At 41.6% G+C, this 17,022-nt stretch overlaps 1 protein-coding gene across 1 annotated transcript; it reads right to left on the bottom strand.

The window, feature by feature from the left end:
- Window positions 1-4,071: 4,071 nt before the first annotated feature.
- On the bottom strand, window positions 4,072-16,635 carry TAT (tyrosine aminotransferase). Its single transcript, XM_032326313.1, has 12 exons — window positions 16,511-16,635; window positions 15,658-15,904; window positions 15,401-15,505; window positions 12,067-12,134; window positions 10,560-10,718; window positions 10,224-10,362; window positions 9,758-9,810; window positions 8,396-8,548; window positions 7,645-7,773; window positions 7,224-7,307; window positions 6,159-6,257; window positions 4,072-5,258 (listed from the first exon to the last, which is right to left on the bottom strand). The coding sequence occupies exons 2-12, from the start codon at window positions 15,890-15,892 to the stop codon at window positions 5,118-5,120; spliced, it is 1,365 nt and encodes a 454-aa protein (XP_032182204.1). The 5' UTR covers window positions 15,893-15,904; window positions 16,511-16,635; the 3' UTR covers window positions 4,072-5,117.
- Window positions 16,636-17,022: the final 387 nt, after the last annotated feature.

Raw genomic sequence — 17,022 nt, 5'->3', positions numbered from 1 at the left:
CAGCTTAATGATTTCTAAGTGGAAGTGTACAGTTTAGTAACGTTCAGTATATTCACACTGTTGTAAAACAAATCTCCAGAACTTGGTTCATGTTTCAAATAGGAAACTCTATACCCACTAAACCAGAAATCTTTTTTCCCCTCCCCTCAATGCCTGGTAACCACCATTCTACTTTCTGTTTCAATGAAACTGACTACTTTAGATACCTGGTAGAAGTGGAATCATACATTATTTGTCATTTTGTGACTGGCTTATTTCATTTAATATAATATTCTCCAGGTTTAACCATGTTATAGCATTTCCTTCCTTTTTAAGCCTGAATAGTGTTCTGTTGTATGTATATACCACATTTTGTTTATCCATTCATCCATCAGCGAACATCTTTGGATTGCTTCCTGTGACTACTACTTCTATGAACACAGATTTACAATATCTCTTTGACACCCTGCTTTCAATTCTTTTGGATATATGCCTGCAAGTAGCGTTGCTAGATTATACGGTAGTTCAATTTTTAATTTTTTGAGGAACTGCAATGTTTTCCATTGTGGATACATCATTTGACATTCCCACCAAGAGTGAACAACAATTCCAATTTCTTCACATCCTTTCCAGCATTTTTTTTTTCTTTTCCTTTCTTTCTCCTTTCCATCCTCCCTGCCTTTCTTTTTTCTTTGTAATCATCCTAAAGGACATGGATATCTCATTGTAATTTTGTTTTGCCTTTCTCTGATGATTAGTGATGTTGAGCATCTTTTCACCTTTCGTTTCCTTGGTTAGGTTTATTCCCAAGTATTTTATTCTTTTTGATGCTATTGTAAGTGAAATTAGTTTCTTAATGTCCTTTTCAGATTGTTGATTGTGTATAGAAACACAACTGATTTTTGTGCATTGATTTTGTATCCTGCAACTTTGCTGAATTCAGTTGTTAGTTCAAGTAGGTTTTTTTCATTTTTGCTTTTTTTAATTTTAATTTTCAATTGAAGTATGGGTGATATGTTCTAACAGATTTTTTTTCTTCCTAGTAGTTTTCTTGGGGGAATATTTAGGGTTTTCTACCTATAAGATCATGTCATCTAATAATAGACATAATTTTACTGCTTCCTTTCTAATTTGGTTGCCTTTTTCTTTTCCTTGCATATTTGCTCTGGCTAGGACTTCCAACATAATGGTGAATAGAACTGTAGAACTTGCCAGAGTGGGAATCCTTGGAAGAGCTTTCAGACTTTCACTATTATGTTAGCTGCAGGATTTTCTAGAGTGGCCTTTATTATGTTGATGTCATTTCCTCCTATTTCTAGCTTGCGTGTTTTTATCATGAAAGAGTGTAGAATCTTGTCAAATGCTTTGTCTGCATCAACAGAGATGCTCGTGTTGTTTTCATATGTTGAACTATTCTTGGATTCCTGGAATAAAGCCCACTTGATCATGGTGTATAATCCTTTAAATGTGCTGTTCAGTTTGGACTGCTAGTACCACCTTCACCTTTTCTGTATTGTTCCAATTTTAGTATACATGCTGCCAGAGTAAGGACTTCTGTGGCTTTTTAAAATGTGGCATGATGTACTCTGAATTCCATAATGTACTTTATATTTCAGTGCAATTACTGAATTACTCGTTACCAAATGAGTAAACGCCTCAAAGAGCAAGAATTCTTTTCCATGCTTGAAACGCTGAGAGAAAATTCGGAGACGCTTACTAGTTCATCTCACTGCTTCCTTTGCAGAAATGGCATCACCTCCTACATAATCTACTTCAGCTGGAATGTCCGAAAGCGACTGCTTCTTTGGAAGGTGCGACCCACAGAAATCATCCCGATTTGCAGGTTCTAGGAAACCCCATGAAACTTGCTTACAAAAAATATACCCAAATGGTTTAAAATACTCAGACTATGAATAAGATGTACCGGGAATTCCGTTCTTCTCGAACTACGAAATCTGTAATTCAACCTTTAAGGTGCTTAAAACACAGCCCCTCCCGACGGTAATGTGCGGAGTGTGTGGAGCAGAGCGGTGGATTCATTTTTTTCTGCCTGAGTAGAGATCCGAACAGAAACGCCAGATACTTGGGACCATGAGGAACACAATTCTTTGGAGTAAAGTTTCAGGGACCACACAACTGTTGTCAGCTAACAACAGCTACGGGGAATTTCTGCTTCTGTATCACAACTCATCGGACTTGTTGGGATTGGCCCAGAGGGAGGAAAAGAAAAATGAACATTTCACTTATTTAACAGGTGTTTACAATACCTAGAGATGTGTCAACTTCCGGGACGTCTCCCGCCAAATGTGGCCCAGACAGGGGACAAACGAAGAAGAGAATCTCTCCACAGGGCGCGGGTCCCAGAGAGAAGCTGCAGGAGGAAACACCGAAGCCCCCAAACAAGAAAAAGCCAGCGCCAGCTAAAGTCCTCTCAGCGTCTACGCCTGCGCCCTGTGCGACGCTACGGAGCCCGCGATGGCGCATGCTCCCTGAGCTGCACGGCGCCCCGCACGTGCGTCGGCGCCTGCGCAGCGAGGGTTTCTCCGCACCCGACTCCACTCCTGCCGGGTTAGGGCGTTGTTGCTTTTTAGGGTGTGGGGTCTGGTGTGTTGTGGGACCAGCTGTGTGGTACTTGACAGTTACCCGATAGGCGGTGTTCTGGCCTAGCATGAAAGGTGAATTCACAGACTTTTTTAATGCAGTGTTTTTTGAGACGCTCCGACGCCTCCGTCTCTCCTGCGGCCCTCCGAGAGCGCACTGGAAAGCTGTTCCTGGGGGAATTTTAATCTTGTTTGGAAGCAGCCCCGCCCACGACTTCTTTTTATCTAAACATCCAGGAGGTGTCGGACACTTCAGAAATACCCCTTACTTGTCTTCCATAGGAAGCTGAATTACAAAGTTGGGTAATACTTTGAAGAAAGGAAAACTTAGCGCGCGCACGTGCACACACACACATATACACACATACGTTTACCTATACACAGAATAATCTCAAAGAATTGGCCAGCAACTGCTAACTGATTACCTCAGGGGACACGAGACTGGGTGGGTGAAGGACACGGGCAAGAGAAATGTTTTTGGCTTTTTGTTTGTTTGCATCCTCTGAAATTGCTCAGTGTGCATGTATTTTTTTTTTTTTAATGTTTTGAGTATTTCCTTGACTCCTCTATCAAAATGTAGACACTAAGTTGGAAGTTTAAGACGTCTGAGTAGAAATCAGTAAACTGGTTAGAATTATATGCACATGTTAAAATAAAACGTCTTGTGTAAACCACCAAGTCTTCCTGTATAGTTCTGGACAGAGATCTTTTGGGGGTTGGGGCCAGGGGGGTATAGAAAAAGAGGAACCGGCTACTTTAAGAAAATTATTGGCATTGGTGGCATACAGGAAACATATCTTTATCATCTCAATTGTTTTATGTTCCCTTTGGATTTGACAAATTTATAAGGTAAATTCTAGTGGGAACTCACTAAATATGGACTTTTGATGTTTTATTTTTGTAAAGGAAATTGAACGGGTGTGACTGGCAGGGTTGAGACCTGAAGTTCCTCTTCTAGATAAGGAAAATTTCTCTTAGTGAGTAATCTCCAGATTGATTATAGTATGCCCCTGCCCCCAACCTTGCAAGATAATTTCATGCTTTTTCCTTTAAGGGAGGTCATGAGGAAAAAAACTTGTCAATAGGGCATAAGAGGATTTGCAGGCAAGAGGTCCATAATGAAAGACATCTCATACCTCTCATTCCCTGGGTCAATAACCCCTTCAGTTTCATTCAACAGTGAGTGGTTAGTGGATCTAGAGTATAGGAATTCAGCACCAGAGATTGGGAGTCCAAAAAAGTAGGAAGTGGGAAGTCAAAGGTCAGAGGTTTATAATGTTGCTTCTTGGTTTGCCTTGTTTTTAAGTAGGAAGCCAAAAGTTGAACTCCCAAATAAGATGTTTCAGGAATAGTGTTTCTTAAGTAATTCCCAATGTCAGAACATGGACAAAGAAATAAATGAAGCCTAGAATGCACCAATCAGACTGAACAATGAACAAGCACCTGGAAATAGGAATTCCCCACAGAGGAGAATAACCACATCACAAAAGAGCATACTTAGTAAAATTTATTTTTTTAAAAAAAGAAAACAATAATTTATGCTCTTGACAAAATAAAGGATCTTGTCAATATAAATGTTTCTTAGAAAACATATGAAAAGATAATATAATATATATATCAATAAATCAATATTAACCTTACAGAAAAAGCAATGATTCCATAAAAATGATAAGTGAGGATCTTTCTGGCCCTTACACCACAGTATTTTGGGAAGGTCCTATGATTCCTCCTTTTTTTTTTTTTCCATATAGATGTGCCCTCATTTTAAGAAACCCTGATGTACACACATCTAAATTTAGAAAGTTCATTGATTACCTTTAAATCAATAATTCTACTTATTTACTTATGTATGTAATACACTCCAAGTGGGGCTGAAACTCATGATCCCAAGATCAGGAGTCACATGCTTTACCGACTGAGCCAGCCAGGTGCCCTGTACAATCAATAATTCTTTTAAAAAATCAACAAGAAAGTTTCTGTAAGGGATCCTTCAAATTAGAAAATTTTCCTACTGTGTTTAAAATGTAATTAATGAAATATATGTGTCCCCAACTTCTTTCGTTTATAGTTCTATTGCATAAAGCAAAGTATACCTGAAGTGAAGCAGTAACAGAGTTGGGCCTCAGACCTGACTGGAAAGAGTGTGCTCTTACTTATAGCATGAGGAGATGTTTGGGGGCACAAATTCTCTCAATCTTTTATTTCTCTCATCATGAGCATTTTTTACTTTTCTTGTCTCTACCAGTTTCTGGTAAATTTTGCTCACCTAGTACTCTCAGGGAAAAAGGAGGAAGTCATACAGGAGGGGGCAGATTCCTGAATTAGTGAGTCACTCCAGCAGAGCAAAGTGAGAGGAGATTCTGGGATTCGGTGTGTGTACATGGACATAGTTGGGGGGAAAGCAGGAGCAATTCTGAACCCTTGATCTGCTTTTGAGGCCCCTCTCCCAGTAGGGGCATCTGATTCCACTTTAGGAATAGCAACGCCCAGTCCAGCCCTCCCTGAATGGGACACATACTCAAGAGAATGAACTTGGGCCTATTTGTCACACTCCTCCTGGCTCCCTTCAGCACAATGGTAGTGCAGCTCACAAAACTCCTGGATCCGGCTACAGGCCTCCAGCATCATCACTTTGGGGATCGTGATTACCACTCGGAAGAAATTCGGGTACTCGAAGCACTGCAGAAATAAGAGCCTGTTATTTTTGTAGCAATTGAATCTGGTACTAAACCTCCCTAAAATGATCAGGGTCCTAATCAGCAGAAAGCAGTGACGTCATTGACTCAGAGCTGTCGGTTTGCTCAGTTCCACCATGGAAGGTGAAATGAAATGGGGTAACTTATGTCAGGGGGTTTTAAAATGGACCCAGGAGGTTATTAAGAAGATGGACTTTAGGCACCTCTTCACTGGTGAATCCATGAACTTTTGAACTGGGCCAAACCACCAATCTTACAAGCACTCAGCCAGAATTCTTATTTACTCCTTCCTGCAACTTGCTGTATAAGAGTCTTTGCTCAGTGATAGCCTTAGTAACAAATTATATTCAGCCAAGATTAGTTTTCTGCCACCAATCAAAATTCTATAAACAATAAATATAAGCATTTCCTTTTGTCTTTAAAAACCCTTGACTTTTGTTCCGGGGGGATGGGGAGGGTGGGGAGTGGAAGGACACTATTTGGATTGCTGTCTAAATCTGTGCTCCCCGAATTCCAATTCTGAGACACCAAATAAATGCTTTTGTTTTATTTTGGTTCTGCTTCTTTTCTCAGTTGACACCATCATTGAGGTGCTAAGTCTATAACAGTTAATTCGTCTTATAAAGGGACTTGTGGGACAGGCTTGTCTCCCCTCACCTAAAATGTTCCACCACAACTTTTCTCCCCAGTACAGATGGGATAATGATGGGGGAGAAACACATCTTAAAATCGAGGCCACGAGACACATCAGTTTAAATCTTATCAAATGAGAATACACTTTGTTGGGGGAGGGGGGGAAATCAGGTTAAAGACCAGCTCAGGGAGAGCTCCTGAGGCTCTAGAAACAGTTGAGAATGTCCTGAGGAGAGACACAAGCACTCACCGTTGCTGGGAGGCAGTGGACTGATTGCTCAGCAACTAACCGCTCCGTGAACTCCACATCATTCTCAAATTCTGGGAAATGTTCCATCTCAATTCCAACCTATACCAGTAACAGGGAGAAGCAAATTTATCAGAAGGAGGGAAAACAGACCAACTCCCTATGCTAGAAATTAAGGTAGGGACTGCTCTACAAAGTATCTTGGAACGCCACTACTGAAAACTAAGAGTTCTAACACTTATGAGGTCATGGAATTTTTCATAGGGAAGAGAGAATTATATTTATATTAATATTTAAGTTTTTTGAAGAGTTCCTTCCTGGATGATGATAAATGAGAGCTGCAAATAGAATGCCAGTATTTCTCTAAAAAGCATTACAGGCCAGGCAGTTCTTGATTGCATGGAACAATCCTACCTATTGCAAGATACAGTATCCCCAGTCCACAAAAATGCCAAGAGCATCTCCCCACAGCTGCCATAAGGCATTCTGCAAACAAACAAAACTCCCATATATTCCCACACACTCCTAGGGAACCAGTACCATTCCTAGTTGAAAAGTACAGTGGTGTGGAAAGCCTCTTATTTGTGTCTTTTCTTTTTCTTATTTCTATCTTCTGTCTTCCCTGTATCTACCCATAAAATGATTTTCTGAATCAAGGAATTAAGAAGTCATTTTATTTTTTTTTTAATATTTTATTTATTTATTTGACAGACAGAGATCACACGTAGGCAGAGAGGCAGGCAGAGAGGGAGAGGAGGAAGCAGGCTCCCCGCCAGGCAGAGAGCCCGATGTGGGGCTCGATCCCAGGACCCTGGGATCATGACCTGAGCCGAAGGCAGAGGCTTTAACCCACTGAGCCACCCAGGCGCCCCAAGAAGTCATTTTAAAGGGTGTTTTGTTGTTGTTGTTGTTGTTGTTGTTTAACACTGAGGTTAAATCATGTTAGTGGGCAATTCAGAATAAGGAATTCCTAAACTGCCTGGCCCGGAAGCTCAGTTGGTTATCTCTGTGAGTGCTGCAGACTGGCTTGTTTGCCCTATACCAACTACCCGCCACCCACATACTTACCATGAGGTACATGGCCCCGGAAGGGCGGACTGGCTGGAGTCCAGGGATGGCAGCCAATGCCCCATAGCAAAGATCAGCATTGGACTGTAACAGGAGGCAGGAAGATGTCAAGGGACAAAATTTAAGTGAAAGAAAACCAAGTCATTAAAAGTAGAACCCACACGGAAGGCAAGGAGCCTAAGTTTGCTCTCCTGGCATAAAGGGTCAACAAGAAAAAGTCTTATCCCCGGAAGCTTTCAACCAGGAGCTGAGTGAAGTACCAGAAATGAGAGAAATGTCAGGTGGCCGGTTACACTGATGCCATCTCCTGATTTGGAAGCCCCGTCATGGAACACTGCTCCAGAAATGAGGACCCATTATCCCTAATTCCTCTGGTGACTTTCCCTGCCTGTCAGAGTGGAAGGCCACAGGCTGCGCTTACCTTCAGGAGGCTCAGGGTGTTGTGGTAGAACTCCTGAGGGGTGCGATGCAGGATGCTTTTCAGAGCTCCCTGGACAATGGTGCAGGGTCCCAGGATCCGCTGACTCAGCTTCACCAGCCCATCTCGGATCTAAAGTGCCCCGGCAAACAGATTATTTAGCCTTCCTTAAGCATTCCAGCTTTGGGGATTCTTGTTCTGACCATTCTTTTTATCAGGCTTTACATCTCTGAAGAAGCAATGGTGCCTAGTGACATTCTTGGATTAGAACGCTTGGGTTTTAGCCCAGCTCTGTCACATACCTCCTGTATGACTCTGGGCAAATGATACAATGTCTTAGTGCCTCACTTTTCTCAGCCATAAAAGGTAGATGATACTAATCCTGACCTCATTGGGTTGCTGGGAGGATTAAATTAAATGATGTATTTTGAACACTGGCACATCGTAAGCCTGCAAATAACACCAGGGATCATTGCCGCTATTGTTTCCTTTTTTGCGGTCTGAAAACTAGAAGCGGATGGAACTTCTTCACAGAGCCAGGTACAGGAAAACTGAGTTTTGGAAAGGAATAACCAGTACTCTCTTTACCAGCATTTTTCCAGGCACTCAGAACTACAGGACCAAGGAGAAAGAAAAAAAAAAAACCCAAAACACTACAACAACAAAAAAAATCACCTCCCAACCACTATGCATGCAAAGTAAATATATACATATATACTAAATTAGAAGTACCATTTCACCAAATTGTTCTTACCTCGTTGCCAAAAATGTCTCTTCGGTCATGAATGAGGATCCAACCCAACCTCCAGCCAGGAACCAGCCAGCGCTTGGCCAGACCTCCACAGGACAGGATGGGCACGTTGCTGCTGAGGGTGGCCAGAGGCTCAAATGTGGAATCCGAAAACACCTGAGGAGAGTAGATGCTTTTTAGAGTTGTCTCCTGGCTTACTTTCCTCCAGATCCCATGCCTCCCACCCTTTACTTTGTATAATTAGGGACGGGGCCTTGGATTCCTGGGCTCATCCTACCCAAAGCATGAATGGGAGCCCAAGAGGCTTCAAAGGAGACTGTCCCAAGATATTTAACCTGGTGTCTGGTCTGGATTAAAGGAAGCCTACAGTGAGGACACTGACCCCGGCCCAGGAATATGTATATGTATAACTCAATGAAGCTTGCTCTAGGGAATGAATGCCTGTTGGAATTAGAAATCTAAAAGTAAAATTGGGGGGTGCCTGGGTGGCTCAGTGGGTTAAAGCCTCTGCCTTCAGCTCAGGTCATGATCCCAGGGTCCTGGGATCGAGCCCCACATGGGGCTCTCTGCTCAGCAGGGAGCCTACTTCTTCTTCTCTCTCTGCCTGCCTCTCTGCCTACCTATGATCTCTGTCTGTCAAATAAATAAATAAAATTTAAAAAATATATAAAAGTAAAATTGGGGCCCACAACTGTTTGTCTGAAATTCCTGGGCCCATATTTGTTGCAGAATGCAGAATTTTTTGGATTTTGGAGACGTTATGTAGCACATTTATCATATATTACGTTATGTAGCACATGTATCATATATTACGTAACACCCCAAAGGCAGTCGGGAACAGCACTCCTAATCAAGCAGATTAACATCTCTGTCCCTTTCCCTACATTTTTGACAAATATATAGATCTGTAAGTGAGATACATCAAAAATCTTCAAATATCTTTGTATCAGGTCAAGTCACGTTTTTCCACCAAATGAATTTCAAAAATCTTCAGATTTCCAGCTTTTTGGACTTTGGAAAATTGGCTAAGGTGTCGTAGATCTGTATGTATGCTTTTTTAAAGTGTGGGGGGGGGAGGAGTAGAGGGAGAGGGAAAGAGACACCCAATGTGGAGCCTGACAGAGGACTCCATCTCACAAAACTGAGATCACAACTTGAGCTAAAATCAAGAGTCAGATGCTTAACCGACGGAGCCACCCAGACACCCCAATCTATGTATATTTTTAAGAGTGCAGGGATACTGATTTGCTGTACTGAAATGATTAGCAATTATAGAATTACTTCTGGTTATTCTAGATGCTAAAGGTCCCATGAAATAATTTGGAATTGAGATTACTGTAGTGATATATCCTGCCCAAGACTTACCATGTCTCCATAGATCTCATCAGCTAAGATGGGTACACACTGCCTTGCAGCCACTGAAAAGAAGAGAAATGGGCTGAAATCATTTACTGTGAATTGCCTTAGCAATTAATATTCACCTGGACTTGTTTTATTTTGCATTCCATGTTTGTGTGTTTTGTTTTCCTCTTTAAGAACTATATACTCTTCTTATACTCTTCGAGGGTACAGAGCCTAAATTTTCCATTTAATCAACCGGATATTTCAAACCCTCTCTTCCGCAGAGGGGAATGGTGCAGGGGCAAGTGTTGCCTTCTTCCCCTTGTAGACAAGTCCTACCTTTCCAGTGGCATGTTATTCACTGGGAAACCCCGTGGAGCTCCCCCATTTCCATCCTCAGCTTAGAATGGACTCTTTTCTCATTCCAGGAAACAGTTAAAGGATTCTATTCCCATATCTGCTTCTGTCAAATGAAGTCTGATGGACTTACCAGCCAGAATTTTCTGGAGATGACTTCTACTGAACACTGACCCACAGGGGTTTGATGGGTTGTTAACGATGAGACAAGCTGTCTTTTCATCAATCAAAGATTCCAGTTGTTTCAAGTCGATTTCCCAAGACTTCTCTGGCTAGGGAGGAAGAAAGGGTGAGACCAAGATGATTCTGAAAAATTCAGGGGTAACATTCACCTAACACTGTCTTCTAAATAAAATGTGTTTGTGGCCTCCACCACCCACTTCCAGATCTTTCTGTGCTAAGATGATTGTCATATATTATTACGACATAATAATTGAGCACTTGGGTCTAAAATTAAAAAGTTGTTTACCAATAAATTGTAGAGTTTGACCTCAATTCCCATCGATTCAGCCAAAGTCCTGTAGAGAGAGAAACCAGGTCTCGGAACTAGGATGTTTTGTCCTGGGTTGGCCAACACAGCTAAACAAAGTTCAATAGCCTGACTGCAGCCACTAGTCAGAATGACATCCTGAAAAGAAATAAAAGGCTCACTTTGTTAGGAGTTCCAACAGCAATAGAAGAAAAGAGATTATCCAATGGGTGAGTGGCAAGCAAGAATAAACTGAATTTTACAAGTTCTAAGTGAAGTAGTAAAGGACTATACTAAGACAAAATTAAAAGAAATTAATGTTTATGTATATCTATATCTAAATGTTGAAAATGTTGACCACTTAAAAGACGTAATTTACGCCCAGGGGGCACCTGGGCGGCTCTGTTGTTTAAGCATCTGGCTCTTGATTTCAGCTCAGGTCATGATCTCAGGGTCATGGGATCCAGCCCCAAGTCAGGCTCCACACTCAGCAGAGAGTCTGCTTGAGATTATCTCTTTCCCTCTTCCTCTGCCCTTCCCTGCTCTTTCTCTCTCTCTCTCTCTCTCTCTAAACTAAATAAATAAATCTTAAAAAAAAAAAAAAAGGAAGTAAATGACTTTAAAATGGACATAGCAGCTGTGACTCAGAGATTTCCATGAGAGATCATTTTGACCTTGGACTTTTTCACTTGGCTAGTTATTTTGACCAAAAATTTAAAGCCTGACTCTTCTCTGAAATATAGACTGAGGGCACCTCTTATGTTAAGAAATATCAACCACACAGAATAGACAGTAGAGGGAGAGGGACATTTAAACTTGGCACAGCCATCAATTTGATATGCCATAGTACATTGATCTTCCCAAATGAGTGGACTTCAGGAGAAAGAGGAAAGTTACAAACTTAAGAAAAGATCCTATTGGTAAAAATTTTTTAAATGTTACTTATTTGGTGTTCATGAATTATTGTTTTTTAATGAACTTTTGTGAAGAATCAAATGTAGGGGGAACTCGGAGTCCTTTGAGGCTCCTTAAGACAGGAGACCACATAAGTTGTATGCAACATCATCATCATATTGTAATGACATTAAATATAATCATGGATTAGGGGATGCCTGGGTGGCACAACCAGTTAAGCATCTGCCTTTGGCTCAGGTCATGATCTCAGGGTCCTGGGATCAAGCCCTGCATCAGGCTCCCTGCTCAGCAAGAAGTCTGTTTCTCCCTCTCCCTCTGCCTGCCACTCCCCCTGTTTGTGCTTGCTTGCTCTCTCTCTCTCTCTCTCTCTCTCTCTCTGACAAATAAATAAAGAAAATATTTAAATATATATGTATATAACCATGGATTGGCAGCTTCACTATATGAGAAGTCCTCAAATTGCCAAAGGGAAATTCTCCACACCTTCCCCCCACCAAACCCTCATTCCTTGTGGGACAGAAACAAGGAAGAAGATACATATTGTCCAATACTGCAGTACTGCTTCAGAGCTGATGCATTGTCTAAGACTTACCTTAGCTTCCAGGGGTGCCTCTGGCCGGTGGTAGTAAGAAGCAATCTCCTCCCGACTGGATAAGTAGCCTGAAAGTGTAGATGGGAGAAGCTGACCACTACGCCTGAGAGCCAAGAGGGCTTCCTGCGACCTTCTGTTCCTGCTTAGAGTACGTGCTATTCAGGTTAGCTCTCAGCCACCACAGAGAAAGGAGATTGACTTTATGTTTTACATTTTTATAATAAGCTGAAATGTATGGGGGCTCCTGAGTGGCTCAGTCAGTTAAGCATCTGCCTTCATCTCAGGTCATGATCCCAAAGTGCTGGGACTGAGCACACATCAGGCTTCCTGCTCAGCAGGGAATCTGCTTCTCTCTCTCCCTCTGCCTGCTCCTGCTCTCTCTCTCTCTCTCTCTTTGTCTCAGTGTCTCTCTCTCTCTCTCTCAAATAAATAAATAAAATCTTAAGAAAAAAAAAAGCTCAAATATGTGATTAATAACAAGGAGAACTCTCCAAACCATAAAATACTCTGTACCATCTTGGTTACTGTGATTATGTTTTAAGCAGGATTCAGATTATTTCTATATCCCTTCCAGGCACTATATTTTTTGAAAAGTTACAATCGATGCATTCAATACACTGGGTCCCTTTTAAGTTTTTTAGATCATATGATATACCTATTTGTGGTTTTGCACAATATTTTTCTTTTACATTCTATTCTTGAACAATATTTCCAAATGTTGGCTTACAAACATGAAGTAGAGTTACCATGATATAAATTATCTTTTACAAAATTGCTTTCCATAAAGATTCCACCTCCACTCAGAAAGTCCAGATGCACTATTTCATAATGTTCCACTTAATAAAAATAAATGTTCTTTTTTTTTTTTTTTTTTAATAAAGATTATTTATTTATTTATTTATTTGACAGAGAGAGATCACAAGCAGGCAGAGAGGCAGGCAGAGAGAGAGGAGGAAGCAGGCTCCCTGCTGAGCAGAGAGCCCGATGCGGGCCTCGATCCCAGGACCCTGAGATCATGACCTGAGCTGAAGGCAGCGGCTTAACCCACTGAGCCACCCAGGCGCCCTAAAAATAAATGTTCTGAAGTTATACAAATCAGCACTTCCTTAAGTATTCATAAGGAAGAGCATTTTCTTATATATACATTATGATCTGTATTTCTTTTGGCATGAAATGTTCACATCCTTTGAATATCTGTCACATGGAGAATTGGTTCTGGTTTTTCAGGTTGAATCAGTTCCCTAATACTTTGGGTATAAAAGTTATAAACTTGTTTTATAATCACATTTTAGTCTTTTTTTTTTTTTTTTAGATTTTATTTTTTTATTTGACAGAGAGAGAGAGTGATCACAAGTAGGCAGAGAGGCAGGCAGAGAGAGGAGAAACAGGCTCCCTGCTGAGCAGAAAGCCCAACATAGGGCTCGAGTCAGGACCCTGAGATCATGACCTGAGCCAAAGGCAGGGGTTTAACTGACTGAGCCACCCAGGCTCCCCTTTTTTTAAATTTTTGTTGTATGAAACTTTAAAAAGCGTAAAAAACAAACCTAAAAGTTTTGTCCCTCAGACCTCTCTGAAGTATTTTTAAAATTCTATTTTAAGGGGCACCTGGGTGGCTCAGTGGCTTAAAGCCTCTGCCTTCAGCTCAGGTCATGGGATCAAGCCCTGCATTGGGCTCTCTGCTCCGCAAGGAGTCTGCTTCCCTCTCTCTCTGCCTGCCTCTCTGTCTACTTGTGATCTCTCTGTCAAATAAATAAATAAAATCTTTAAAAATAAATAAATAAAATAAAATAAAATAAAATTCTATTTTAGTGGGGCATGGGGTTGGCTCAGTCGGTTAAGCCTCTGCCTTTGGCTCAGGTCATGATCCCAGGGTCCTGGGATCGAGCCCCACATCAGGCTCTCTGCTCAGCAAGGAGCCTGCTTCTCTCTGTCCTTCTACCTGCTGCTCCCCTGCTTCTGCTCTCTTTCTGTCAAATTAATAAAAATAAAATCTTTTAAAAAATTCTATTTTAGCATGAAACTGGATTTGTATTCTGCATTAGAAATATGTAATTATGGCTTGGCTCTGTGACAACAAGGATGGACCCTAGAGGGTATTAGGTCAAGTGAAATAAGGCAGGCTGAGAAAGACAAATTCACTTACATGTCAAATCGAAAGAGCAAACAAATGAACGAACAAACAAACAAACAAAAAAGCTAAATCAGACCTATAAATACAGAGAACAAACTGATGGCTGCCAGAGGGAGATGGGCTGGAGGATGGGCCAAAATGGACAAGGGGATCGAGTTATGAAATGAGTAAGTTATGAGGATAAAAGGCACAGCACAGGGAATACAGTCAATGATAACTGTAATGCCGTATATGGAGACAGATGGTCGCTATGCTGTGGTGAGCACGGCATGACATACAGAGACGTTGAATCACTATGTTGAACACCTGAAGCTAAGGTAATATTGTATGTCAACTGTATTCAAACAAAAAATAAAAATAATTTTAGAAAAGAATATGTTGCTAGGTGCACATAATAGAGAGATGGGCAACACTGAAATAAGGCCAAAGGATCACGGATTTTATTACAATGCTTGATGTGGAAATGTTTAATAGATGGAGACAGTTAAACATAAATAAGAATAGGAATGGTTTAAATGGGTGAAGAGGTCAACTGTATGGTGACGGACAGTAACCAGACTTGTGGTGGTGATCACTTTGTAGTATATAAAGTTATTATATTATATAGCTGTACACCTGAAACTTATATTTTAAAACCACCTACATAGAAATATTCCATAGGAATATTTCTTTCTGTCAGAAAGAACCTTCTCATCTTCAGGAGGAAAACCCCTTCTTTATATTCTAGTTTGTTTTTATCTCTTTCACCCGAGACGATTAAAACAGCATTTGAATGTGGTTAGAACTCAAGTTAAAATAATCGTCATATGTATGGAGAAGGGGAAATAAAGCCAAGAAGCTATTTACATATGCATTAAGTAAATTAATTTAGGACCTGGAGGGTTCAGTAAGCAAGCAGCTGCAATGACACCCCAGGCCTTCCTATTAGAATTAGCAATGATAGGATGGGAGTGCTATCTGAGAAAGAAGGAAGCTTGGAGGAGGGCTCCGTGTGCCAGAGGAAGCGAGGAAAGAAGCTGGACTTTGCTGGCTGTGTTTTAGCATTCTGAGATCGCGTTCCCCAAATCCAAACGACCACTGCATTTTAGCCTTTCCTTGGGAACTGTGCATCAAGGAAGCAAGGAGAACCGCTAGAAATTTATTCCTCATAGAAGGGCACTAAAGATTTGGAAGCCACTGGTTAGAGTCTCAGGAGAAGCTTACCAATGGAGGGGGCATAGCCGTTATATTTCCCCGAGTCCAGGGCATCTTTCATGGCTTGGGTAACTTCAGGGTCTGTAGGCAGGTTTCCAAACACAGTAGGGTCACCTTTTCATGGGAGAAAAGAAAAAGCCCCCAAGATGTTACTTTTCCACGCCCAGTGCTCAGACTCCCCCTCTGCTCCCATGTTCTCCAACCAGCTGTAAGGACGGCGGTCAGAACAACAGCGATCGCCCCTCACCCAAGAGCCCCCAACTCACCAATCGACAGAGCAATCATGGTTTTGTCTGGATTTGGCTTCACCTTCATGCTGTCCACGATGGCCCGGATGGGATTGAAAGTTTTGTTGGACATGTCTGAAGGCTTCACAGACCATCTGGCCTTCCTGCCTTTCCTTTTTTCTGGTAAGGAGCTTCTCCCACCAATGTTGACATGCATATCCAGAACGGAGGGGAGGCTGCTGTTGCCGTTCATCTGAATCACATACGGGTCCATCACTCGTGGAGCCTATGGGAAAAAGGAGGTCCCTGTGACTCTAGCAACAGAGCACCATCCCGAGGGGCCATATTTGGACCTACAAATCAGAGTGCTTTCACTAAGCATCTCTTTTCAAACTGCCTTCTTTTGCCAAATTTCTCATGCTTTCTTGTGAATGAGGGGAATTTTAAGACCTGCTGAGATAGAAGACAAAGCAAGAACCCACTGTATAACATTAGCAAAGACCGTTCCATTGAATACTTATCTACTGTGAGATTTGCTGTGTGCAACCCTAATGCCTGTAAAATTTTAACAGCTCTCGGTGCAACTGAAAGGAAATGACATGAAAACTGTGAAACCGTCAAAGATTATGTGTTGCCTCCTTTCCAAGCAAAGCCTACCCAAGAATCTCCCTAATGCTTCAACAGACCATGTCTTGCCCTCTGCAGAGAAGAACCAGGAAAAACAATTCCACGTGGTTAGAAATTGAGCATTAATCTTGTCATCAGTAAAAATAAAGCCCTGTCCCATAAGCATCTTACTGCCCTGTGGAAAAAGAAGTCAATACACCATAGAGGGAAAAAAAGCTTACATCCCAATTACCACCCCCAGATTAGCTGAGGCTTGAGATTTTACCTTCCAGCTAAAGGAGAAACAGCCTCTAAGTAGAGAAACCTGGAAGCTCTCTTAGTGTCCTTTCACAGGTTACAGTGACAACGGCCTCAGGTGCAGTTCTTGACTCCTGAAATAGTCTGCACATATGGGCGTTGGGCCCAGAACTTTTGTGCTATTGGTTAGGGTGCGATGGAGGTGGCCAGCCCTGCCGCCACTCCCCTCCTCATTTCTGAGGCTTCTCACCTCGAACCCTTCCCCCACCCCACCAGCAAATCAGGAGTTTGTCCTCACTTCACACATCTGGAATTTTCTGTGTTAACTCTTTCTGGACACTTTGTGAGACTGTCAGAGGATCCGTGACGATTACAGTCGGCAATTTTTATTAAATCTCTTTTGATCCGAAACAACCCAGTAACAAGTTAACAGCACAGAAACGTGTAAGGTAAAAAGTGAGAGTCGTTCCTTGTACCCTGGTCTCTGTATGCTCTATTCTTTTTTTTTTTAAATATTTTATTTATTTATTTGAGAGAGAG

This window comes from Mustela erminea, chromosome 19 (assembly GCF_009829155.1).
Source record: "Mustela erminea isolate mMusErm1 chromosome 19, mMusErm1.Pri, whole genome shotgun sequence".
Lineage (NCBI taxonomy): Eukaryota > Metazoa > Chordata > Mammalia > Carnivora > Mustelidae > Mustela > Mustela erminea.
This window is presented reverse-complemented; position numbering and strand designations above follow the sequence as displayed.

Bases quoted from the DNA above. Each gene is read 5' to 3' on its own strand.
- TAT (XM_032326313.1), bottom strand. From the start codon at position 15,892: ATGGACCCGTATGTGATTCAGATGAACGGCAACAGCAGCCTCCCCTCC. The intron at 15,506-15,657 runs GTGAGTTGGGGG...TCCCATGAAAAG, and splicing joins CATGATTGCTCTGTCGATTG to GTGACCCTACTGTGTTTGGA. The intron at 5,259-6,158 runs GTGAGTGCTTGT...TTATTTCTGCAG, and splicing joins TCCACTGCCTCCCAGCAACG to TGCTTCGAGTACCCGAATTT.